This window comes from Neoarius graeffei, chromosome 2 (assembly GCF_027579695.1).
Source record: "Neoarius graeffei isolate fNeoGra1 chromosome 2, fNeoGra1.pri, whole genome shotgun sequence".
Lineage (NCBI taxonomy): Eukaryota > Metazoa > Chordata > Actinopteri > Siluriformes > Ariidae > Neoarius > Neoarius graeffei.
Window position 1 is genome coordinate 7,920,718 of NC_083570.1, and position 26,863 is coordinate 7,947,580.

Sequence of the window (26,863 nt, forward strand, 5' to 3'; positions counted from 1 at the left end):
TCAAAAAATGAGAAATAAACAATTAGAAATTAAAATTAAAAACTTACTTTTACATAAAGAATTTTATGATGACATAAGTTTATTATTGAAAAAGAAATAAAATTAATTTTGAAAAAAAAAGAAACTTGTATTTAATGTGTGTGTGCTTGGTCACAATATGTGAACTCGTAGTTCCAATCCTTATAGGATGCCAAATCACTTCGAATGGGAGCGTCCCTAAAAGAAGCTCAAGTTAGTAAATCTCCTCAGCTGTGAGCTGTGTTTATTCTGGATAGATCTCCTGTTGATGATCTCACCTCGTCTCTGCCTTTCCCTTTGATTTTAATGATATTTCTGGTGGATGGGGTTTGAAGCCTGCACTGACTGGGATTAGATAAAGTCTTGTGCTAACACTACGAGCAGATTTCTTTCTTCTGCCTTTCAGGAGATTCATTTCATTCTGTTAACAATGTTAAAATGACCCAAAGGTAAAATGACCCGTGTCAGTATGGGTTTCCTCTTGGTTCTCCAGTGTTCTTCTACTTCTCAAAGACACATCTAATGACTGATTGAGGCAACTCAGGATCTCTGATCTCAAACATGTTCATCTACCAACTTCATTTCCATCTCAACAATCTGTTCATGAGAGAGAATTCTTCATCGACCCAGAATAATGTTCTTGATAAAACATGATGTCAGGAATAAAACAGGATGAGGCATGCTGCTCCAGGAAACTAATCTGCGATGAGGTGGTGGGATGTGACCCAACACAAAGTAGATTAGTTTCCATTAACAGCACGTCATGAAGGGTTCAGGCACTCGTGAAGGCTGGAGCGCTCATACTGAGTGAAATGGAGATTATGTTTAATAAAGATCCACTTTTGTGATTTCTATTAGCAATAAACAATGCAAAATCAATAAAATACGGTTTTCCTTCCTGACAGCTGCGTCCTCCTCACTTTTAAAATGGCTCCAACATTCTTTAGGGATGAAGAACAGTTTAAAGACGTCACGAGGAAAAAGCTGTTCAAGTGAAACAATTGTAATTCATCAACAAGGCTGAAAGTTGTGCTTGAGGTGTCAGTAGGTGGAAAAGTCCAGAAAATTAAGATCCATTCTGTGAGTATTTCATGAAATTAATCCTAATCAGTGCGGCTACATGGGTTATATTTCTGCACTGAAGGGAGATGAAATGGTTAATAGAGGAGTGTTCATGATCTCTCTGTGTTTGTGCTCCTCCTCTTCCTCTATTGCTCTTTCACACACAGAACCAGGAAGTAACTCCTCATTTCAGAGAAAACAAACTGTTCTCTCTCTCTCTCTCTCTCTCTCTCTGTGAGTTCAGGAAAATGGCTGAGGCCAGTATTTCAGTAGCTCAGGACCAGTTCATGTGTCCAGTGTGTCTGGATCTCCTGAAGGATCCGGTGGCTATCCCCTGTGGTCACAGTTTCTGTAAGGTGTGTATTAATGGCTGCTGGGATCAGGAGGATCAGAAGGGCATCTACAGCTGTCCTCAGTGCAGAGACACTTTCACGACAAGGCCTGTTCTACGCAGAAACAACATGCTGGATGAAGTGGTGGAGAAACTGAAGAAGATTGAAGTCCAAGCTCCTTCTCCTGCTCACTGTTACGCTGGACCTGGAGATGTGGAGTGTGATTTCTGCACCGGGAGAAAACACAAAGCCGTCAAGTCCTGTCTGATGTGTTTGGCTTCATTTTGTGAAACTCATCTGAAACCTCATCTTGAAGTTCCTGCTTTGAAAAAACACACATTAATTGAAGCCTCAGCAAAACTCCAAGAGAAGATCTGCTCTGAACATAACAAGCTGATTGAGATCTACTGTTGTACTGATCAAATATGTATTTGCTCTTTGTGCATGTTGGAGAAACATAAAGACCATAACGCTGTTTCAGTCGCAGCAGAAAGAGCTGAGAAACAGGTGAGAACTAGAAATCTTTCCAGAATTAAATCATCTTAATTATAGTTTCCCATCTAGAAACAGGTGCTTTAGTCAGTGATATGATTTAAACTTTAATTTCAATGTGTGTCTCAATCAGAAGGATTCTGTAAAAGCTGATTAAAATTTTCTGTGTTCTGGTGAACAGAGTGTTAAATTTATCTTCAGTGATGGTCGTAATCTGGTTCGGGGTGGGTTTCTTGAGAACGTTGCCGTTTAGACCTAAAGAGAGAGTTGAGAGACTCTCTTAAGGAACGAACGTTGTCTCTGTGTGTGGTTTTCCGGAACTCACTCGTAAGAAGGAGGCTAAAGAGCAACAGAACGAAGAGCATCTTTGCAGTTTGCGTCCCCGATATAGGCATTAGTAGCTGCTAAAGGCAATCGTACTGTCATTGCTGAAGGCATTAGTAGTTGCTAAATCCAGTCAATACCGACTAGTGGCCTAGTGGTAGCGTGTCTGCCTTTCGATTGGGAGATCGTGAGTTCTATTCACAGTCGGGTCATACCAAAGACCATCATAAAAATGGTACCTACTACCATCTGGCAAGGCACGCTGCAATACAGATACGCATGGGGAGTTAAACTCTCGTGGTTACCAGAGGACTAGCCCCCCACTGTAACCCCAGCTATGTAATAGGTGAGAGGCCGAGGGAAACGGAGATCGGTATCACCATAGCGCGGGAAGGACTTCAACTTTAAAATCCAGTCGATAAGGTCACATGGCACTCGTTTTTAACCAAAATCTAATGAAATATAAAACGTTTAAAATAAGATAATATATAGTATCATCTGGAAGCATTACATATATAATGTGGTAATTAATTAATAAAACTATTTTATGTTTTTGGCAATTTTTTTATTCCAAGCGTGTTTTTAATTAAATGAACAAATGTTCACATGAAAGAATGAACAAATAATAAGCTAAATAATGAGGTAAATGTGTTCCCCGTGCTCGCTCATTTCACTGTTACCCCCCGATCATGCAGTCAGGATTATTTCAGCTGTTCTCCACAGTGCAGAGTGGGCCATGTTCTCCCTTATAAGTGCACACAGAGAGAGAGAGAGAGAGAGAGAGGGGTTTTGATCTGTGTGTAGTGTGTACCGAAGGAGGTTTAATATATATAGTCAACCTTATATAGAAAGTCAATTCAACCTTCTTAGGTACACACTACACACACATCAAAACCTCTCTCTCTCTCTCTCTCTCTCTCTCACACACACACACACACACACACCATTAGAGGTGCAGAAATGTCTCATTTATAACACTAAATTAGTTAATCACTCGCCTAATGGAGCTAAATTTGATTAAAATATAGTGATATAAATGTGACATTCTGATATCCATACGCAATTCCATAACATACTGAAATATATTCATCATGTTTTGTGTATATTTATTTAATAATTAACAGAGCTGGACAGAGAACCCAACTTCATTACTTAAGTCAAAGTACAGATCCCACTGGGCAAATGTTACTCCGATACAAGTGAAAGTTGGACAGTCAAATTTTTACTTCAGTTAAAGTACTGCAGTATTTGCTTTTAAAAATCCTTAAGTATTAAAAGTACATTTTCTGTCAATGCATTGTTGTATTATAGCCACAACGCTTACAAAACCTAATGCCTCTGAAACACCTGACTGGATTTACTGACTAACTTGTAGAACCTGTAGAATAAACGCCTGGTAGAATGTTACAAAATGAAACACAACTGAACTGAAAAAGACCCATTGTCATTGTCATTTTTTTATTGTAACCCTCCTCCCCACCGCCACAAAGCAGCATGGTAATGTTCTGACCCAGCTCTGGCAGTGTGTGCACACATGTATGTGTGTGTTAATCAGGAAGACAGTGGAACAGCTGTAAATGCAGCTTGCTCAGAAAATAAAAAGGACAATCCAACCTGATTAAAACCCAGATCCGCACCTCGACCTTAATAACGGTACAACAGCAACTCTGCTTTAAGCAAGACAACAACAACAACAAAAAAAATGTGCAAGACCATCATCTGACATCAAAGCAAAAAAATTCCAGCAATTTGTTAAGTGTATGTATTCATGCACATATGAATCTGCCTGTGGAATCATGTCAGTGAAGCTCCACCTGACATGCTAGCAAACTCTTTTCAAACTCGAAATCATATTGGGCAGCTAATATTACGAGAAAAGAAAGATTTCTACTTTTTTGTTGAATTGGCAAGATTATGATAAAACATTTCTGAAAGGACTTCAGAAAAGTGAACGTTATTCATGTTCGTGTAACTCCGTTTTTACATGCTAACTAACAGTGTCCAAGTTAACTAGCTGTGTGTAAACATTAGACGTGGACAAGGCGATGGCAACTTGGCAAATCCATAGAAAGTCATTTAACTAATCAGACTGTGTAGCGATTGCAACGTTATCGCGAGCTCTAAAGCACAGACAACTTCACTGCAAGCTTTCTCTTGGAATAAAACGTTTATATCCCTCAATATGCTTCCGCAGGTGGGATGGTGAGTTTTTGTAGGCTGTGATGTGCTCCGTTTTAGGCAAACAAAGCAAACATTTAAAATGAAATGACTCTTTATTCCTTTCAGAAAACTGAACCATGGGTTCTAGCTATAGAACCGTGGGTGTGTGCATTCCCCAGAAGAACCGCCTCCTTCCATTCTGCCATCAACTGATCGTGTTAAATAATGCTGCGGAGAAATCATTGATCTTGATTTTATCCAGTCTATGGACGTGACGTGACCCTAGTGATTACTGATAGACTGTCTCAGTGTCACCTGCGGAAAAACCAATCACGTTTTAGAAAAGAAAAGAAAAAAAATCCACTTTCAAAGCTGCTTCATAGTAACGAGTAACGAGGACCTTGATAGAAATGTAGTGGAGTAAAAAGTACGATATTTGCCTTTCAAATGTAGTGAAGTTAAAGTTTCCCAAAGAAATACTCAAGTAAAGAAGAGAACTCAAGTAAATGTACTTCGTTACTGTCCACCTCTGATAATTAACTCGATGTATTTGCAATGCCCAAGAAAACTAATTTAACACCACCAGCAGATTCAACCCCAGTTTCCCCCGCTGACTGTGAGAGTCCCTCAGAGCCGCATGCGCATTCTGTGGATTCGGCAGCGAGCGAGTCGCTCTTTGTTTTGAACGAGTGCTCCGGGTCTCTCGTAAATTCCGAGCAAACTAAAGGACGACTTGTGCTACGATGTTGTTCGAGAAAACCACGTTAGCTTGATGATGGATCTTAAGAGGTCATTTAAAACTCTCTTGGCCTTAAGAGGCTTTCGGGAAACCCAGCCCAGATCAGTTAGTGAACATTTCTCTCTCTCTCTCACACACACACACACACACACACACACACACACACACACACACACACACCCAGAGTACATAACCTTCAGAGCGAAACATGAATGCACTTTGAACTGACATTAATATGGAACCAGTTCGCTCGTACTGTATAAAAAGCTGAATGTATTTTATTTGTCCTCAGAGTGAGTTAAAGGAGGAGCAGATGAAATCCCAGCAGAGAATCCAGGAGAAGCAGAAGAAGGTGCAGGAGCTGAAACAGGCTGTGAACACTATAAAGGTGAGCAGTGAGCAGAGACAGAGCTGCTCCTAGAAACACACACAACATGGACAACGAGTCATTTACAGTCCCAGTAAGAGAGGGAATGATAGATGAGCTTTAAATCTTGTGTGTGTGTGTGTGTGTGTGTGTGTGTGTGTGTGTCCGAACAGCTCAGTGCACAGACAGCAGTGGAGGACAGTGAGAGGATCTTTACTGAGCTGATCAGCTCCATGGAGAAAAAGCGCTGGGAGGTGACGGAGCTGATCAGAGATCAGGAGAAGGCTGAACTGAGTCGAGCTGAACGACTCCTGGAGCAACTGGAGCAGGAGATTGCTGATCTTCAGAGGAGAGTCACTGAGCTGGAGCAGCTTTCACACACACACGATCACATCCATTTCCTCCAGGTAACACTCACTGTCTGATCTACAGAGCCAGCTGTTCCTCACACACTCTCTAAAACACCTCTCATTAAGGGAACAATAAATGTCCCTGTCTGACATCACAAGTGGGTTTTACATTTCATTTGCTTTCTGTAGGTTTTAGCTTCTGGACGTCGCTCTCCTCCATTGAACAGACCATCATTTCACACATCCAGCGTCACTGTCCATCAACATCTCTCATTTGATGGAGTGAGGAATTCTCTCTCAGATCTGAAAAAGAGACTCGAGGAATTCTGTGAGGAGGAATTCAACAAAATCCCTCCACATGGTAAGAGGAGCTGTTCCTGCTGGAGAAACGCAGTGATGTGTTATTTCTTAGCGATGCTCCTGCTTTCTTTTCTGCAGACACTTTATTCACCCGACACTTTGAACTAAAACACTGATTTAAAATGAATAAACTGACTGGATCACTTTAAACTCTTTCCATCTTTTACACAAACTCATGTTTCTATTTTTCTCTCCACAGCTGCAGCAGTTCAGATCATTTCAGAACCAGAAGCACAGAGCAGAGAAGACTTTCTGAAATGTACATCTAACACACACACACTTCTAGGCCTGTCACGATAGCAAATTTTGTTGGACGATATATTGTCTCAGAAATTATTGTGATAAACGATATTATTGTTGACGTCTTTTCAAGACAATTTTATGCCACTAGTAAAATAATAATGATCATGCAAATACACCCTTTCATAGAACAGTAAACTTTTTAATTAAGTCAACTTATTCAATTCAACAGTGGAACGTAAAAAATAAATCTAAATAAATAAGCCAAAGAAATAAAACAACAATCAAACAAAACCACTCACAACAAAAACAATAAATAAAATACAATTTATGGCTCTTAAAAATTGCACTGAAGTGAATATTAACTTGGCACAGGGTAATAAAAAGACATTCTTTTCTTCACAGGCAACATTATGCCAATCCAGTTTCTCAAAGATTAGTACCCAGATCAACAAAAAGTGCAAAGTAACAACGTATTGCCAGCTGTCATTTGGATAAAAGTTACAACAATTAGAACGAGATAACATGTAGGCAAGGGCGTAGGTTTGGTATTAACATTGGTGGGGACAAAAATCCAATGCCAACCCCCAGTGGTGCCAACTTCAGGTCAACATTAGAGGGTCACAATATTTTGCTCCGTTGTGTTCCACCAAAAGAGTCTCCATCATCTCTCCAAAGGCCAGACTTTTAACATTTGAAGTTCAGAACTGTAGTAATTCATGAATAATAATAATAATAATAATAATAATATGAAATCCATTTGATTAACTGCAAATCTTGCATGTGATGATGAACTCATTCTACCAATTTGCAAATGTGTTTTCCAAGCGAATACCGCACTGACTGTCGGGAGGGTGTATGTTCCTTTCCCTCATAAATGGAAATAAAACCATTCCGGAGCCTTAAACACTGCGTTCCATGAGGCTGGCAGGGGGAGTCGCTCTCTTCTGTGGGATCTTTAACTAGTTTTAGAATGCTAGTTTAAGCTGATATGTGATTGATCTAACGGTAAAACAGCACGAGGGCTCGAGAACTTTGACAGGTTACAATTTTACTTGGCAACAGAATGTATCTGAATTCTGATTGGTTGTTGTATCTGAATTCTGATTGGCTGTTGTTATATTATTGCCCTTTTGTTGTGTTCTTGAGCCCAGAGTGGGGGGAGGGGGGAGTGACAGGGTTCTACAGAGAAAAGTTTTCACTGCAACCGAACTGCTGTTTTTGTGACCACGCCCCCAGCGCGGATATTCATGTTCACATTGTTCAGTTTGTTTTTCTCTTTTATTTTAGATTTCTGTTATCTGACTCTGGATCCCAACACGGCATATTGTGAGCTCATTCTGTCTGAGAAGAACAGAGCGGTGAGATGGAGTGAGAGAGAGCAGCGTTACTCTGATCATCCAGAGAGATTTGATTACTGGCCTCAGGTGTTGTGTAAGGAGAGTGTGTGTGGACGCTGTTACTGGGAGGTGGAGTGGAGCAGTGCTGATGGTGTGGACATATCAGTCTCATATAAAGACATCAGCAGGAAAGGACGGGGTAATGAGTGTGTGTTTGGACTCAACAATCATTCCTGGAGACTGTGGTGTTCTTCTTCTTCTCTCTCTTTCTGTCACAACCACATTAAGACTGTTCTCAGAGTTCCATCACCCTCCAGAATAGGAGTGTATGTGGATCACAGTGCAGGAACTCTGTCCTACAGCGTCTCTGACACGATGAAGCTCCTCCACAGAGTCCACACCACATTCACTCAGCCTCTATACGCTGGGTTTGGACCCTACTGGGTTTCTGGTTCTACAGTGAGATTGTGTGATCCAGAATAAAAGTGTGTAGTGTTTTCTGTAAAATTCCTGCACGTTGTCACGTTGTTGCTCAGTCGTCTGTTTCACTAGAACACAATCCAGCTGCACAAAAACACTCATTTTAATATTTAAATTAAAAACAGATTAATAATTTAAAATCATTAAAAAGGAAATGTTAAAAATTAACTGTCAGACAAGAAACTCGTCAAATTTAAAAAGAAAATGATCTCATGACCTTCGCATTATAAAGTTGTGTTTGCTTCATATTAAGCAGCGTCTCATTAAATAACTAATAAACAGTAATAAAGCCAGAACAGAACAACATTTTAAACCTGTTCAGGTCACACTATATAAAAATAAAACATCACTTTTGGAATGAATTTGATTTTTCTGCTTGTGTTCTAAGATGTAAAATCCACATTCACTTTTTCAAATCTGAAGTTGTTTCCAGGGATGTGATTTTTCCGCGAATTCGCGGAATTCCGCTTTTTTCACCTCAAAACTTGAAGAAAAATTTTTTTCCGATTTTTCCCTCATCCACATTCGTATCCTATTCGTTCCGACTTTGTTTGAAAGATGGCAGCCTCGGATTTGCATCTTTACGCCTCGATCACGGAGGCTGCCATCTTTCAACTCTTTGTTTGAAGCGAGCTTACGTACAGCTATCTAACAAGCGCGTTCACTGGTTGTTACAGAGTGATGAGCCAATCACGTACCTCGTTTCATCTCAATGACGTAATTGCGTAAATGACGTAATTACGTCATTGAGATGAAATGAGGTACGTGATTGGCTCATCGCTCTGTAACAACCAATGAACGCGCTTGTTAGATAGCTGTACGTAAGCTCGCTTCAAACAAAGAGTTGAAAGATGGCAGCCTCCGTGAACAAGCGTAAAGATGCAAATCGAGTTAAAGAAATCGACAGAATAGTGAAAAAAAAGTTCCGCTGGGAATGGTTGGAGAAAAACCGCGGCTCGCCTCGGGGCGAATTACGTCACAAGGCGCGGGGCTAGCGGGCCCTGCTCGCGCTGGTTCTTTGGGTGTGTGTGTGTGTGTGTGTGTGTGCGAGCGAGCGAGAGTGAGTGAGTGAGTGAGCGAGAGTGTGTGTCAGAGTTGCATGTTCAGGTGTGTTAGTAAATCTCAAGTGGAGTATTGACAAACAATGATCATTCTCTATAAATCTTTAATTTTATCATGTCTTGATTATGGTTGGGAAGTTTATGATACTGCAAGTATTTCTAGGCAAAGATGATTAGATGTTATTCAAAATCAATGCCTTAGAATCTGCACTGGTGCTCTTCAATGTACTCCTATCTCTGTTTTGGAGATAGACTGCTCGATTATACCTTTGGACCTAAGAAGAGAATTCAAACAAACTCAAAGTGCAATTAAATATAGATCTTTTGAAGATCATCCAACAACAACAAAAAAGGTTTTTTGGCAGAACAAAATTGTGACCTTAATCTTCACTTTTGTCCTATATTTTCTAAAGTTGTTCATTTGGTTAATAATCTTCCGGTTCCAGCTTGTAATCCTTTGGTTGATCCTTTTCCATTCTGGGAATCCCAATCTCCAAAAGTTGACTTGGATTTAGTCGCTAAAATCCCTAAACAAGAGGATAGTAGTTGCTGCATGTTACAATCGGCATTAGAACACATTCAACTCAAATACAATCAACACTGAGATATATTTACTGATTGTTCAAATAAAGATTTTGATTGTGCATCTGGCATTGTAATTCCAAGTCTAAATATTCAAAAAGATTATAAAATCTCAAATGGTACTATTTTTAGAGCTGAGTTCAATTACAAATGCTTTGGAACTTCTTATTGATAAACCTTGCTTTCAAAGTGTGATATTTTCTGATATTCCTTGTCTGCCTTACAAAAAATTCAAAAGGAAGATAATGACAGAATTATTAGCTTTCCGATATCTTATGTACAAGTTTTATCTTATGGGTGGTAAGGTTGTTTTTTGTTGGATTCCAGCTCCTGTGGGTATTAAAGGAAATGAAATGGCTGATAAATTGGCCAAAAGATCAGTAAATTAAACCTATTATGACATTCATTATCCTTTTACCACTTCTGATATTACAAAACATATCAAAGATGCTATTTTTACAATATGGCAAGACGGATGGGAAAATTGCCAAACTCGTAGAGTCTTCAACCAACTTGAACCAAATATTGCAACACATACCACATATTCTGACAGAAACAAACACAGGAGAATTACAAGACTGAGATTTGGAAAATAATCTACTGAATGATACACAATTTCTTTTTTTAAAATAACCTCCAATCAGTGTACAACTTGTGGTGTAAAAGAATGTCAAACACCTGCTTCTAGATTGTATCAAATATCCAAACTTTCATGATAAAATTATTCAAAAAATGAGAAATAAACAATTAGATATTAAAATTAAAAACTTTTACATAAAGAATTTTATGATGACATAAGTTTATTATTGAAAAAGAAATAAAATTAATTTTGAAAAAAAAGAAACTTGTATTTAATGTGTGTGTGCTTGGTCACAATATGTGAACTAGTAGTTCCAATCCTGAAAGGACGCCAAATCACCTCGAATGGGAGCGTCCCTAAAAGAAGCTTAAGTTAGTAAATCTCCTCAGCTGTGAGCCGTGTTTATTCTGGATAGATCTCCTGTTGATGATCTCGCCTCGTCTCTGTCTTTCCCTTTGATTTTAATGATATTTCTGGTGGATGGGGTTTGAACCCTGCACTGACTGGGATTAGATAAAGTCTTGTGTTAACACTACGAGCAGATTTCTTTCTTCTGCCTTTCAGGAGATTCATTTCAGTCTGTTAACAATGTTAAAATGACCCAAAGGTAAAATGACCCATGTCAGTGTGGGTTTCCTCCTGGTTCTCCAGTGTTCTCCTACTTCTCAAAGACACATCTAATGACTGTTTGAGGCGACTCAGGATCTCTGATCTCAAACATATTCATCTACCAACTTCATTTCCATCTCAACAATCTGTTCATGAGAAAGAATTCTTCATCGACCCAGAATAATGTTCTTGATAAAACATGATGTCAGGAATAAAACAGGATGAGGCATGCTGCTCCAGGAAACTAATCTGCGATGAGGTGGTGGGATGTGACCCAACAGAAAGTGGATTAGTTTCCATTAACAGCACGTCATGAAGGGTTCAGGCACTCATGAAGGCTGGAGCGCTCATACTGAGTGAAATGGAGATTATGTTCAATAAAGATCCACTTTTGTGATTTCTATTAGCAATAAACAATGCAAAATCAATAAAATATGGTTTTCCTTCCTGACAGCTGCGTCCTCCTCACTTTTAAAATGGCTCCAACATCCTTTAGGGATGAAGATCAGTTTAAAGATGTCACGAGGAAAAAGCTGTTCAAGTGAAACAATTGTAATTTATCAACAAGGCTGAAAGTTGTGCTTGAGGTGTCAGTAGGTGGAAAAGTCCAGAAAATTAAGATCCATTCTGTGAGAACTTCATGAAATTAATCCTAATCAGTGCAGCTACATGGGTTATATTTCTGCACTGAAGGGAGATGAAATGGTTAATAGAGGAGTGTTCATGACCTCTCTGTTTGTGATCCTCCTCTTCCTCTATTGCTCTTTCACACACAGAACCAGGAAATAACTCCTCATTTCAGAGAAAACAAACTGTTCTCTCTCTCTCTCTCTCTCTCTCTCTCTCTTGTTGTGAGTTCAGGAAAATGGCTGAGGCCAGTATTTCAGTAGCTCAGGACCAGTTCATGTGTCCAGTGTGTCTGGATCTCCTGAAGGATCCGGTGACTATCCCCTGTGGTCACAGTTTCTGTAAGGTGTGTATTAATGGCTGCTGGGATCAGGAGGATCAGTAGGGCGTCTACAGCTGTCCTCAGTGCAGAGACACTTTCACGACAAGGCCTGTTCTACGCAGAAACAACATGCTGGATGAAGTGGTGGAGAAACTGAAGAAGACTGAAGTCCAAGCTGCTTCTCCTGCTCACTGTTACGCTGGACCTGGAGATGTGGATTTGTGATTTCTGCACTGGGAGAAAACACAAAGCCATCAAGTCTTGTCTGATGTGTTTGGCTTCTTATTGTGAAACTCATCTGAAACCTCATTTTGAAGTTCCTGCTTTGAGAAAACACACGTTAATTGAAGCCTCAGCAAAATTCCAAGAGAAGATCTGCTCTGAACATAACAAGCCGATTGAGATCTACTGTCGTACTGATCAAACCTGCATCTGTTATTTGTGTATGATGGATCATCACAAAGGTCACAACACCATCACAGCCGCAACAGAAAGAGCTGAGAAACAGGTGAGAACTAGAAATCTTTCCAGAATTAAATTATCTTAATTATAGTTTCCCATCTAGAAACACGTGCTTTAGTCAGTGATATGATTTGAAATTTAATTTCAATGTGTGTCTCAATCAGAAGGATTCTGTAAAAGCTGATTAAAATTGTCTGTGTTCTGGTGAACAGAGTGTTAAATTTATCTTCAGTGATGGTCGTAATCTGGTTCGGGGTGGGTTTCCTGATAACGTTGCCCTTCGGACCTAAAGAGAGAGTTGAGAGACTCTCTTAAGGAAGGATCGTTGTCTCTGTACGTGGTTTTCCGGAACTCACTTATAAGAAGGAGTCTAAAGAGCAACAGGACGAAGAGCGTCTTTGCAGTTCGCATCCCCAGTATGCACATTAGTAGCTGCTAAAGGCAATCGTACTGTTGTTGGTGAAGGCATTAGTAGTTGCTAAATCCAGTCGATAAGGTCACATGGTGCTCGTTTTTAACCAAAATCTAATGAAATATAAAGTGTTTAAAATAAGATAATATATAGTATCATCTGGAAGCATTACATATATAATGTGGTAATTAATTAAACTATTTTATGTTTTTGGCAATTTTTTTTATTCCAAGCGTGTTTTTAATGAAATGAACAAACATTCACATGAAAGAATGAGCAAATAATAAGCTAAATAATGAGGTAAATGTGTTCCCCATGCTCGCTCATTTCACTGTTACCCCCCGATCATGCAGTCAGGATTATTTCAGCTGTTCTCCACAGTGCAGAGTGGGCCATGTTCTCCCTTATAAGTGCACAGAGAGAGAGAGAGAGAGAGAGAGGTTTTGATCTGTGTGTAGTGTGTACCTAAGGAGGTTTAATATATATAGTCAACCTTATATAGGAGGTCAATTCAACCTTCTTAGGTGCACACTACACACACATCAAACCTCTCTCTCTCTCTCTCTCTCTCTCACACTCACTCACACACACCATTAGAGGTGCAGAAATGTCTCATTTATAACACTAAATTAGTTAATCACTCGCCTAATGGAGCTAAATTTGATTAAAATATAGTGATATAAATGTGACATTCTGATATCCATACGTAATTCCATAACATACTGAAATATATTCCTCGTGTTTTGTGTATATTTATTTAATAATTAACAGAGCTGGACAAAGAACCCAACGGGTCATTCCATGCCAAATCAACAAATATCTGACAAATTTATGCTCGACCATCTCAGATTTCAATGAAAGTTGGAGGGCTCAGAGATACTATTAAAAGTTAATCCCCCAAATTTGAGCTTCCTATCTCCAACGGTTTCAGAGATACAGGCATTTGAATTTTTCAATTTTTTTGCATTTTGCTCAAAACATACATATTTCAAAGTGTAATATAATCTTTATTATGCAAGATAGAAACCTAAAATTTTGCACAGAACTCAATGTCTTGTACTACAAGCTTCAACTTAGAATTTCAATGGTCATTGTATATTAGATGGTGATTTTAACAAGGAAATTAAAAAGACAAATTTGCATTTTTTTTGCATTTTTAATTCATTCTGGAAGCTTGCCTGTGGCAGTAATGCTTGAACTAAGAATGTTATTCAAATCTACACAGAAATATCTACCAATTTCAGTTTTAGCAAGTCTCCACTATTCCTAGTTTGTCTGTAATAGGGTTTTGAAATTCGCCGATTTCTAAAACATGCCATTTTCAGTAGCAAGAAATCCAATGTGGGATAGCAGTTAGGAACTTGTAAATTTTTTTCAGTAATCCCCAAGACCCATATTTTATATTTCCAAATTTTTGTTCAGTGTCTCTCAAGTATTTTTAAACTACAGGGGTTTAAAAAATCCATTTTCACCAAATTCGAATTTTTGATATATTTTCATATAACTGATATTTGAGGGTTAATAAATGCTTCAATAAGGCTCAAGTAGGTTAGGAGACATGTTTCTTCCTCAATTTTAAATAAAATTTCAATTAATGCTCAGTATTAATTATTTGTAAATTGATTTTAATCTAAGACTGTGTAACATTAGCAATCAATGACCAGCTATTGTGTACCAGTCAACAGCCAGCCTTATCAATATCAACACAGCACAATAGATGACCTTTGATACCAGAACAGGTGGCTCATATCTTATAGTTTTAGAGTCTGTAAACTGCATACTTGTTCACATAACATTATATTGCTTGGATTATATTAAATACATTGTAATACAGAGCACTGAGAAAATTTACCAATGTTATTAACTGAATGTGTTTCTTTGCAAAGATTGGATATTTTGAATAGTTGACTAGGGAATTTAATTGTAGTTGCTTTCAATTTGAGATCAGTATAAATGAGTTTGTTCTTAGATATCTAGAAATGGCTGAACTTCCTCCCTGTTCTATAGGAATTGGACTAAAGAAAGATTCTGACTGCCGTAAACTAACATACAACAGAAATTGTAAGTTAAATACACTCTCTCAGTACAGTTTGGAGCAAATTTCATGAATTAAACAGAGAACTGAACTTGAGAACATTTCAAGCACAGACACAGTATGTCTGCATCATGAGAAACTGCTTCATAGTAATGAGTAACGAGGACCTTGATAGAAATGTAGTGGAGTAAAAAGTATGATATTTGTCTTTCAAATGAAGTGAAGTTGAAAGAAAGCTTTATTTGTCACATGCACACTTCAAGCACAGTGAAATTCATCCTCTGCATTGAACCCATCTGAAGCAGTAAACACATGCGCGCACACACACACACACCCAGAGCAGTGGGCAGCCACACAGCACCCGGGTACCTCAGCCCAAGGACACCCCACGTCAACCTAACTGCATGTCTTTGGACTGTGGGGGAAACCGGAGCACCTGGAGGAAACCCACGCAGACACGGGGAGAACATGCAAACTCCACACAGAAAGGCCCTCGCCGGCCACTGGGTTTGAACCCGGAACCTTCTTGCTGTGAGGCGACCGTGCTAACCACTACACCACCGTGCCACCAGTGAAAAGTCATAAGTTTAAAAAAATAATACTCAAGTAAAGTACAGATACTAAAAAAGTGTACTTAAGTACAGAACTCAAATAAATGTACTTCGTTACTGTCCACCTCTGATAATTAACTCGATGTATTTGCAATGTAGAAGAAAACTAATTGAACACCACCAGCAGATTCAACCCCAGTTTCCCCCGCTGACTGTGAGAGTCCCTCAGAGCCGCATGCGCATTCTGTGGATTCGGCAGCGAGCGAGTCGCTCTTTGTTTTGAACGAGTGCTCCGGGTCTCTCGTAAATTCCGAGCAAACTAAAGGATGACTTGTGCTACGATGTTGTTCGGGAAAACCACGTTAGCTTGATGATGGATCTTAAGAGGTCATTTAAAACTCTCTTGGCCTGAAGAGGCTTTCGGGAAACCCAGCCCAGACCAGTTAGTGAACATTTCTCTCTCTCTCTCTCTCTCTCTCTCACTCACTCACTCACACACACACACAGAGTACATAACCTTCAGAGCGAAACATGAATGTACTTTGAACTGACATTAATATGGAACCAGTTCGCTCGTACTGTATAAAAAGCTGAATGTATTTTATTTGTCCTCAGAGTGAGTTAAAGGAGGAGCAGATGAAATCCCAGCAGAGAATCCAGGAGAAGCAGAAGAAGGTGCAGGAGCTGAAACAGACTGTGAACACTATAAAGGTGAGCAGTGAGCAGAGACAGAGCTGCTCCTAGAAACACACACAACATGGACAACGAGTCATTTACAGTCCCAGTAAGAGAGGGAATGATAGATGAGCTTTAAATCTTGTGTGTGTGTGTGTGTGTGTCCGAACAGCTCAGTGCACAGACAGCAGTGGAGGACAGTGAGAGGATCTTTACTGAGCTGATCAGCTCCATGGAGAAAAAGCGCTGGGAGGTGACGGAGCTGATCAGAGATCAGGAGAAGGCTGAACTGAGTCGAGCTGAACGACTCCTGGAGCAACTGGAGCAGGAGATTGCTGATCTTCAGAGGAGAGTCACTGAGCTGGAGCAGCTTTCACACACACACGATCACATCCATTTCCTCCAGGTAACACTCACTGTCTGATCTACAGAGCCAGCTGTTCCTCACACACTCTCTAAAACACCTCTCATTAAGGGAACAATAAATGTCCCTGTCTGACATCACAAGTGGGTTTTACATATCATTTGCTTTCTGTAGGTTTTAGCTTCTGGACGTTGCTCTCCTAAATTGGACAGACCATCATTTCACACATCCAGCGTCACTGTCCATCAGCATCTCTCATTTGATGGAGTGAGGAATTCTCTCTCAGATCTGAAAAAGAGACTCGAGGAGTTCTGTGAGGAGGAATTCAACAAAATCCCTCCACATGGTAAGAGGAGCTGTTCCTGCTGGAGAAACACAGTGATGTGTTATTTCTTAGCGATGCTCCTGCTTTCTTTTCTGCAGACACTTTATTCACCCGACACTTTGAACTAAAACACTGATTTAAAATGAATAAACTGACTGGATCACTTTAAACTCTTTCCATCTTTTACACAAACTCATGTTTCTATTTTTCTCTCCACAGCTGCAGCAGTTCAGATAATTTCAGAACCAGAACCACAGAGAAGAGAAGAGTTTCTGAAAGGTACATCTAACACACACACACACACACACGTCTCGGCCTGTCATGATCACAAATTTTGTTGGATGATATATTGTCTCAGAAATTGCGATAAACGATATTATTGTTGACGTCTTATCAAGACAATTTTATGCCACTAGTAAAATAATAATGATCATGCAAATGCACCCTTTCATAGAACAGTAAACTTTTTAATTAAGTCAACTTATTCAATTCAACAGTGGAATGTAAAAAATAAATATAAATAAATAAGCTACAGAAATAAAACAACAATCAAACAAAACCACTCACAACAAAAACAATAAATAAAATACAATTTATGGCTCTTAAAAATTACACTGAAGTGAATATTAACTTGGCACAGGGTAATAAAAAGACATTCTTTTCTTCACAGGCAACATTCTGCCAATCCAGTTTCTCAAAGATTAGTACCCAGATCAACAAAAAGTGCAAAGTAACAACGTATTGCCAGCTGTCATTTGGATAAAAGTCACAACAATTAGAACGAGATAACATGTAGGCAAGGGCGTAGGTTTGGTATTAACATTGGTGGGGACAAAAACCCAATGCCAACCCCCAGTGGTGCCAACTTCAGGTCAACATTAGAGGGTCACAATATTTTGCTCCGTTGTGTTCCACCAAAAGAGTCTCCATCATCTCTCCAAAGGCCAGACTTTTAACATTTGAAGTTCAGAACTGTAGTAATTCATGAATAATAATAATAATAATAATAATATCTAACAGTTCTGTATGAGTGGGTGGAGCACAGAGGACGGCAAGACAGAGATCAGTTTCATAATAAGGCTTTATTGCCACGCTTTTCAGCGATCTTTTCAGTGGTCTGAACAGAGGGTGAAAGGGCGCCCCAGCAGGTAGTAACGGAGGGCGAGGACCGCCCACTTGATGGCCAGACACTCTTTCTCTATGGTGCTGTAGCGCCCCTCACGCACCGACAGCTTCCTGATGATGTACAGGACGGGGCGGTCTTCCCCCTCCACCTCCTGGGACAAAACCGCCCCCAGCCCTCTGTCCGACGCATCGGTCTGCAACATAAAGGGGAGAGAAAAGTCAGGGGAGTGTAAAAGTGGCCCCCCACACAGTGCAGCCTTTACCTCAGAAAAAGCCCGCTGGCATTGCTCCGTCCACTGGACCGGATCTGGTGCCCCTTTTTTAGTGAGATCAGTCAGCGGGCTGGTGACGTCCGAATAATTAGGTATAAACCTACGATAATAGCCAGCCAGCCCCAGGAACTGTCTCACCCCCTTTTTGGTCATGGGCCTCGGGTAGGCCACAATTGCTGCGGTCTTGTTAATTTGGGGACGCACCTGCCCTTTGCCCAAGTGGAAGCCCAGATACCGTACTTCCACCCACCCAATCGCACACTTCTTCGGGTTGGCTGTGAGACCCGCTCGCCTCAGCGACCTAACGACGGCCCTTAGATGTTCGAGGTGCCTCGGCCAGTCATTACTATAGACGATGATGTCGTTGAGATAGGCAGCCGCATAGGTGGCGTGGGGGCGGAGGACCCTGTCCATCAGCCGATGAAACGTAGCGGGCGCCCCAAACAGCCCAAAAAGAAGTGTGACGAATTGGTGTAAACCAAACGGTGTGGAAAAGGCCGTTTTTTTCTCGGGATAGTGGAGTCAAGGGGATCTGCCAATATCCCTTCGTCAAATCCAGTGTCGAATAAAAGCGAGCCGTGCCGAGTCGATCGAGCAACTCATCAATACGAGGCATTGGGTATGCGTCAAATTTAGACACCAAGTTGACTTTTCTATAGTCCACACAGAACCGGACCAACCCTTCGGCCTTGGGTACCAAGACCACCGGGCTGCTGCAGTCACTGTGGGACTCCTTGACGATGCCCATTTTGAGCATGGTCTCAAGTTCTTCCCGAATCACCTTTTTTTGTGTTCGGGTAGCCTGTAAGGGGACCTTCTCATTCCAGAGTTTAAGCAGATTGAGGTGGTAAATCTGTAGCGCCCCGCCCCTGTCCGTTCGCCTCACCTCATAGTCGACGTCCCCGACTCGCCATGTGACCTCAAAGGGTCCTTGCCACTTGGCGATCAATTTGGAGCTCGATGTGGGCAACAGTACGAGTACCTTATCTCCCGGTGTGAACTCCCTAAGGCGCATACCCTTGTTGTACAGGCGGGCTTGCCGTTCTTGGGCCTGCCGCAAATTCTCCTGGGTTAGGTGGGTGAGCGTGTGGAGTTTTGTGCGCAGGTCCATAACATATTGAATTTCGTTCTTACTTTGTGAAGGTCCCTCCTCCCAATTTTCCCGCAGCATGTCTAGAATGCCGCGCGGCTTACGCCCATATAATAATTCGAACATGGAGAACCCCATGGAGGCTTGGGGGACCTCTCGCACTGAAAACAACAAGGGCTCCAGCCACTTAACCCAATTACATGCGTCCTCACTTACGAATTTTTTAATATTCTTGAGGGTGCGATTGAACTGTTCCACTAAACCATCCGTTTGTGGGTGATACACGCTGGTGCGGATCGGCTTAATCCCCAATAACCCATACAGTTCATGCAGTGTCCGTGACATAAATGTGGTGCCTTGATCAGTTAGAATCTCTTTCGGGATTCCAACTCGGGAGATAATGCGGAAGAGTCCCTCTGCAATACTGCGTGCTGAGATATTGCGCAGAAGCACTGCTTCCGGGTATCGCGTTGCATAGTCCACTAGAACTAATATAAAGTGGTACCCTCGTGCTGACCGATCTAATGGCCCGACGAGATCCATCCCAATCCTTTCGAACGGGGTCTCGATTAATGGTAGAGGGCGCAAAGGCGCTTTTGGAATGGCCACTGGATTTACTAACTGGCATTCGCGGCACGCCGTACACCACCTATGAACGTCGCCGCGAATCCCCGGCCAATAGAATCAGGCCATTATTCAGGCTAGTGTCTTATCCTGCCCTAAGTGTCCAGCCATGGGATTAAAGTGAGCCGCCTGGAATACCAATTCCCATCGGCTCTTTGGAATTAAAAGTTGCGTGACTCGCTCTTTAGTTTGAGTGTCCTGCATCACTCGGTATAACCTATCCTTCATAATCGCGAAGTAGGGTAAGGACGGGGTGGCGTTTGGCTGGAGCGTTTGACCATCGATTACTCTCACTTGGTCAAACGCATGTCGCAGAGTTCTCGTCTTGCGACTGCTCTAATGGGAAATCTGCGAGGGATTCCCCAATAGAGAGAGGAGGGGCCAGCAGCTTCTCACTCTGACGCGGAGATGACGTAGACGGCTCTGTGACAGCTGCTCCCGCCAAAGCGACACCGGGACCTCCCCCTGTTAAATGGCAGGACCCACTCTTTTCTAAGCATGTCATTAAATCCTGAAATCCCAGCCAATCAGTCCCCAAAATTAAAGAGTGCGTAAGGCGAGGATTAACCGCCGCCTTCACTATAAATTTTTCCCCTCGGAAAAAAATGTGGACTGACACCAAAGGGTAGCTGTGAACGTCCCCGTGCACACACAACAGCTTCACCCCCTGTGCTCCCCCCAATGCTTCGTTTTGCACCAGGCTTTGGTGAATTGAGGTCTGATTACAACCAGAATCCACCAACGCCTGATATGTATCCCCTTGAATACTCACCGGTATGCAATACGCTCCGGCCCGATCGAGGGCGGCTTCTGGCATGTCGGGGATCCGAACTACCGCACCCACCTCCATTGCCATGCACTGCTGTTGGAGATGGCCCAGCTCCCCGCAGCGCCAGCAAACCGGCCCGGGCTTCCTCTCTGCACCGGTGTTCGGGGGCTCACTCACCTGAGGGGGGGGGAGAGACAGACACAGAAGGGAGAAATGGGAGGGCACCGCGGGTGCGGCGGGCTGGCTGGGGAGGTGCCGGCCCCCGCCTCCGCGGTGGGGGAATGGGGCGAGGACGGGACACAGGAGGAGGGGGAGAGAGAGAGAAGAGGAGAGAAGAGAATAGGCTGTTTGCTGTCCTGCCTCCGGAACAGCCGCCAAATGGTCCTCCGCCAGCTCGATGGCCTGATCCAGCGACGCCGGGCGGTGGCACTGGACCCACTCCACGGTTCCTGTCGGCAAGCGCGCGATGAACTGCTCCAGCACCACCTGATCGACAGTCTCCTCGCCGTCGTGGTTGTTGGCCCTCAGCCACCACCAGCAGGCGTCCCGGAGTTGCTGGCCAAACGCGAATGGCCGGCCGACTTCCTCCAAGTGCAGAGCGCGGAAGCGCTGGCGCTGCTGTTTGGGAGTGCGCCCCACACGCTGGAGGATGGCCCGGCAAAGGTCCGCATAGGCCAGCTGGCGGTCGGCGGGGAGCTGTAGCGTGGCCAGCTGTGCCTCTCCCATTAGCAGGGGGAGGAGGCGCACCGCGTGCTGCTCCATCGGCCACCCCGAGGCCTCTGCGACTTGCTCGAAGAGTGTGATAAAAGCCTCGGGGTCGTCCTGCGGACCCATCTTGGTTAAGGTGAGGGGGGACGGGCCCGCGGTGGGAGTGCTGGTGGACCCCGCCGACGCAAGGAGGTGCCGGAACACCTCCTGGTCTTCTTGCTGGGCCAGCACCAGGGCCTCGAAGCGCCGTTCTTGTCCCTTGCGGAGGGTGACTAGCGCCTGGTGCTGGCTTTGCTGGGCCGTGGCGAGGGCGTGGACCAGGTCGGCGAATGGGGAGGACTCCATGGGGCTGATCGGCTGCTGTGCTCCACTATGTCCCGGGTTTCAGCACCACTGTAACAGTTCTGTATGAGTGGGTGGAGCACAGAGGACGGCAGGACAGAGATCAGGTTCATAATAAGGCTTTATTGTCACACTTTTCAGCGAACAATATCTTTACCAACAGACACACACACACACACACACACACGCAACCGGCGTCTAGCTTGGGGATGAGCCCCTCTGCTCTCGCTCTCCCTCCTTAAGTAGGGCACGGTCACTGGGAAGACACACACAAACAGGTTAATTGATGTCAGGTGTAGTGATTCTGCCACTTACCTTCCCTGACTCTGCCCACCTGTCACAGACCGGCGCTTGACCACGCCCCCGCTGCCACATAATAATAATAATAATAATAATAATAATAATAATATGAAATCCGTTTGATTAACTGCAAATCTTGCATGTGATGATGAACTCATTCTACCAATTTGCAAATGTGTTTTACAAGTGAATACCACACTGACTGTCGGGAGGGTGTATGTTCCTTTCCCTCATAAATGGACATAAAACCCATCCGGAGCCTTAAACACTGCATTCCATGAGGCTGGCAGGGGGAGTCGGCTCTCTTCTGTGGGATCTTTAACGAGTTTTAGAATGCTAGTTTAAGCTGATATGTGATTGATCTAACGGTAAAACAGCACAAGGGCTCGAGAACTTTGACAGGTTACAATTTTACTTCAGGGTTGCCAGATACTGCTGACGTTTTCCAGTCCAAAATATCTTCAAAACCCGCCAACATGCACTTAAAACCGCCCAAAATGTAAAATGTACTTGATGCCAATCTTGTAAAGTAAAAATATGCAGCTAAAGCCCAGTATACTATTTGTAAATCAAACAAATAGCACCATGAGCCCGTCAGTGCTGGAGGTGAAGAATCTGCTGTCTGGTACTCGGCTCCGTGTGGTTCAATCAGATTATAACTCTGCAATCATCTGCTGTGTTCTGAATCCTCCATGCACCAGTAGGTGGCGCACATGCAGAATATTATGTAGGCTATGTGAGGCTACGATGCATATCTAACATCTGCACTGCTGAGGTTATTTTTTGTCTTTTATTTATTTATCTTTTTATTTATCCTGTTTTTTTAATTAATTTTATTGGCCTAGTTATTCTGCTTAATTTAGTTTTGTCTACATCCATGTATTTTCTTCATCTGTTATCCTGATTTTTGTGGGTTTGTTAGATTGTACCTGTTTTATATACTTCAATTTAAAAAAAAAAAAGTTAGGCTACGATGCATGGCTGAATGTAACATGAGAAGAGAAAATGGAGAATGGATTGCGTCATTCTTATATGCTCGATTTTGGTTGTTTAAAATACCTAAGGGGTGCTGGGTAAACTAGGTCTTTGTGTCGTGTGATGCCCGCGATCTCTGATTGGGTCACAGAAGTGTTTAATATGGATTGGATTGGATGTAGACTAGTGGACATAGATAGTACATAGAAAGTGCTGCATCAAAGTCCTTCTAAGGCTGTAGAAGTGTCTCTGGCTGCATTCTCACACAGAACGTTCGTGCGAAATGTTTATAAACATCTGATAAAAACCCGCCGAAATAACGTCGAACCCGCCCAATCTGGCAAAACTGTTTTACTTGGCAACAGGATGTATCTGAATTCTGATTGGTTGTTGTATCTGAATTCTGATTGGCTGTTGTTATATTATTGCCCTTTTGTTGTCTTCTTGCGCCCAGAGTGGGGGGAGGGGGGAGTGACAGGGTTCTACAGAGAAAAGTTTTCACTGCAACCGAACTGCTGTTTTCGTGACCACGCCCCCAGCGCGGATATTCATGTTCACATTGTTCAGTTTGTTTTTCTCTTTTATTTTAGATTTCTGTTATCTGACTCTGGATCCCAACACGGCACATCGTCACCTCATTCTGTCTGAGAAGAACAGAGCGGTGAGATGGAGTGAGAGAGAGCAGCGTTACTCTGATCATCCAGAGAGATTTGATTCCTGGGAGCAGGTGTTGTGTAAGGAGAGTGTGTGTGGACGCTGTTACTGGGAGGTGGAGTGGAGCAGTGCTGATGCTGTGGAAATATCAGTCTCATATAAAGACATCAGCAGGAAAGGACTGGGTGATGAGTGTCGGTTTGGATTCAACAATCAGTCCTGGAGTCTGCAGTGTTCTTCTTCTTCTCTCTCTTTCTGGCACAACAACATTAAGACTGATCTCAGAGTTCCATCAGCCTCCAGAATAGGAGTGTATGTGGATCACAGTGCAGGAACTCTGTCCTTCTACAGCGTCTCTGACACGATGAAGCTCCTCCACAGAGTCCACACCACATTCACTCAGCCTCTATATGCTGGGTTTGGGGTTTGGCTTTATGGTTCTGTGAGATTGTGTGATCCAGAATAAAAGTGTGTAGTGTTTTCTGTAAAATTCCTGCATGTTGCCACGTTGTTGCTCAGTCGTCTGTTTCACTAGAACACAATCCAGCTGCACAAAAACGCTCATTTTAATATTTAAATTAAAACGGATAAATAATTTAAAATAATTCAAAAGAAAATGTTAAAAATTAACTATCAGACAAGAAACTCGTCAAATTTAAAAAGAAAACGATCTCATGACCTTCGCATTAAAAAGTTGTGTTTGTTTCATATTAAGCAGCGTCTCATTAAATAACTAATAAACAGTAATAAAGCCAGAACAGAACAACATTTTAAACCTGTTCAGGTCACACTATATAAAAATAAAACATCACTTTTGGAATGAATTTGATTTTTCTGCTTGTGTTCTAAGATGTAAAATCCACATTCACTTTTTCAAATCTGAAGTTGTTTCTAAACCCTGAGATTTGATTGTAAAACATTGAACAATATTTAAACTCCATTAGAACATCCAGTACATGATCGGTTCAGGCTGCCAATGTCGTGTTCATCCCATATTCGGCCTGGATGATGATTGGCCCGCAGGTAGAACCTTATAAATCCAGGTTTATCTGTGAGTTTGGGATTTTTATTCAAATATTACAATCAAAGCTTTGCAGAATAAAAGATAAGAGCACAGGAGAATAAAGTTTCCCCCAGTGATGGAGTTTCTGTGCTGAACTCATTTTCAGACAGAAGCAAATTCAACCTTTTCCTGAGAGTTTCAGCAGCTGGATAAATATTGTTCAGTATTTTAAACTGAATTTCTTTCACTGTGGGTGAAATTGGCCGTCTAAGATAACTACAGTGTGTATTTGTTAGCGTTCCTCCATTGTCAGTTATTCTTACTTTTATTTTTTTAAATCAAGGAATAGCTTCCATTTTAAAACATTTCTAATTCCTTTGTTATTAGATTTTTCACCAATTTCCACTTCACCTATTTTCAGTTCAGGTAGTTTGACCGACACCTTTGAATATTCAAGGGTATTTTTTATCGTGAATCTTAAGGGAGGTGGAATAGCTCTACAATTTTGATTAAATTCTCTATAGACACATTTTAAATGAAACTTTTCTACAAATGAATTAAATTGCATTAAATGTCCATTTTCATCCATTAGTTCAGTAATATCTAAAACTTTATCATTCCATTCTTGTTGAAATAAAGTCTTCCTATTAATAGTAATGGTTCTATTATTCGACAAGGTTAAGTACGCTCGCATTTGTGTACATTAAATAAATAATTTTGGTGAAATTGGGCAGCCTTGTCTGATTCCACGTAAAATCTTAAATTGAACTAGACAGGGACACTCTAACGAGTGCAAACCCCGCCTTTTCCCTATTAAAATACATTGGGCGAAAATTTCGAAGTTCTGCCATGACCTTGACCTTTGACCTTTGACCTCCAAAATTTAATGGTTTCCTTCCTGGGTGATTGGCAACACGTACAAAATTTGGTCCAAATCGATCCATTGGTTCTTGAGATATCTTGCAGAAACACAGACAGACAGACAGATACACACACACACAGACTGACTCAGGTGAAAATAATAACCTCTCCGACTACTGTCGGCAGGGTTAATAATTGATTGGTAATCAATCATATCCAGAATCAGTCAGACGTGGTTTTGAATATATCTTCCCTTTATGAAGGCTGATTGATATTCGTCTACAAGTTTTACAAGTCCACGCTTTAGACGATTAGCAGATACTAAGGCAAGTAATTTATAATCATTGCACAGTAAGGTTATAGGTCTCCAATTGTCTAGCAACATCTCATCTCATTATCTCTAACCGCTTTATCCTGTTCTACAGGGTCGCAGGCAAGCTGGAGCCTATCCCAGCTGACTACGGGCAAAAGGCGGGGTACACCCTGGACAAGTCGCCAGGTCATCACAGGGCTGACACATAGACACAGACAACCATTCACACTCACATTCACACCTACGGTCAATTTAGAGTCACCACTTAACCTAACCTGCATGTCTTTGGACTGTGGGGGAAACCGGAGCACCCGGAGGAAACCCACGCGGACACGGGGAGAACATGCAAACTCCACACAGAAAGGCCCTCACCGGCCACGGGGCTTGAACCCGGACCTTCTTGCTGTGAGGTGACAGCGCTAACCACTACACCACCATGCCGCCCTGTCTAGCAACAACAAGTCTTTTTTGGGTTTTGGTAGCAAGGTTATTAAGCCTGTCTTCATCGTCGGGGATAAACATCCTTTGTGAATGCATTCTAAAAATGCTCTCTATAATAATTTTTTTTAATATCCACCCAAAAGTATTTTAAAAATTTAGATGTTAAGCCATCAATTCCTGGTGATTTACCATTTTTCGTTTGTTTTAATGCAATTTTAATTTCTGTTATAGTTTATTCCTCATCAAGTGTATGTTTGCCTTCATCCATTTCTTTGATGTCATCATTGATGGGATAAAATAAGACGTCACATTCTGATTTATTAAATTCAAGTTACAATAAAAGAGCCAAATTTCATCCTGTACTCATTTCTGATCCCCTCCTAGAACTGCCACCTTATTGTGGTGGAGGGGTTTGTGTGCTTGAATGATCCTAGGAGCTATGTTGTTGGGGGCATTATGCCCCTGTCAGGGTTTCCCAATGCAGACAGGTCCTAGGTGACAGGCCAGACCAAGAGCA

At 42.0% G+C, this 26,863-nt stretch overlaps 2 protein-coding genes across 2 annotated transcripts; both read left to right on the plus strand.

Annotated features, from left to right (window-relative positions):
* Window positions 1-1,070: 1,070 nt before the first annotated feature.
* On the plus strand, window positions 1,071-24,308 carry LOC132879148 (E3 ubiquitin/ISG15 ligase TRIM25-like). The gene is made up of 7 exons (XM_060913708.1): window positions 1,071-1,797; window positions 12,432-12,553; window positions 16,121-16,216; window positions 16,353-16,586; window positions 16,719-16,890; window positions 17,089-17,148; window positions 23,665-24,308. Exons 1-7 carry the CDS (start codon window positions 1,329-1,331, stop codon window positions 24,192-24,194), a joined length of 1,683 nt encoding a protein of 560 aa, XP_060769691.1. The 5' UTR covers window positions 1,071-1,328; the 3' UTR covers window positions 24,195-24,308.
* Window positions 6,517-8,622, plus strand: LOC132878521 (stonustoxin subunit beta-like). Its single transcript, XM_060913673.1, has one exon. The coding sequence runs from the start codon at window positions 7,695-7,697 to the stop codon at window positions 8,265-8,267; it is 573 nt and encodes a 190-aa protein (XP_060769656.1). The 5' UTR covers window positions 6,517-7,694; the 3' UTR covers window positions 8,268-8,622.
* Window positions 24,309-26,863: the final 2,555 nt, after the last annotated feature.

Coding starts and splice junctions, on each gene's coding strand:
- LOC132879148 (XM_060913708.1), top strand. CDS start 1,329: ATGGCTGAGGCCAGTATTTCAGTAGCTCAGGACCAGTTCATGTGTCCA. Junction 12,554..16,120: donor CAGAAAGAGCTGAGAAACAG/GTGAGAACTAGA, acceptor ATTTGTCCTCAG/AGTGAGTTAAAGGAGGAGCA. Junction 16,891..17,088: donor CAACAAAATCCCTCCACATG/GTAAGAGGAGCT, acceptor TTCTCTCCACAG/CTGCAGCAGTTCAGATAATT.
- LOC132878521 (XM_060913673.1), top strand. CDS start 7,695: ATGTTCACATTGTTCAGTTTGTTTTTCTCTTTTATTTTAGATTTCTGT.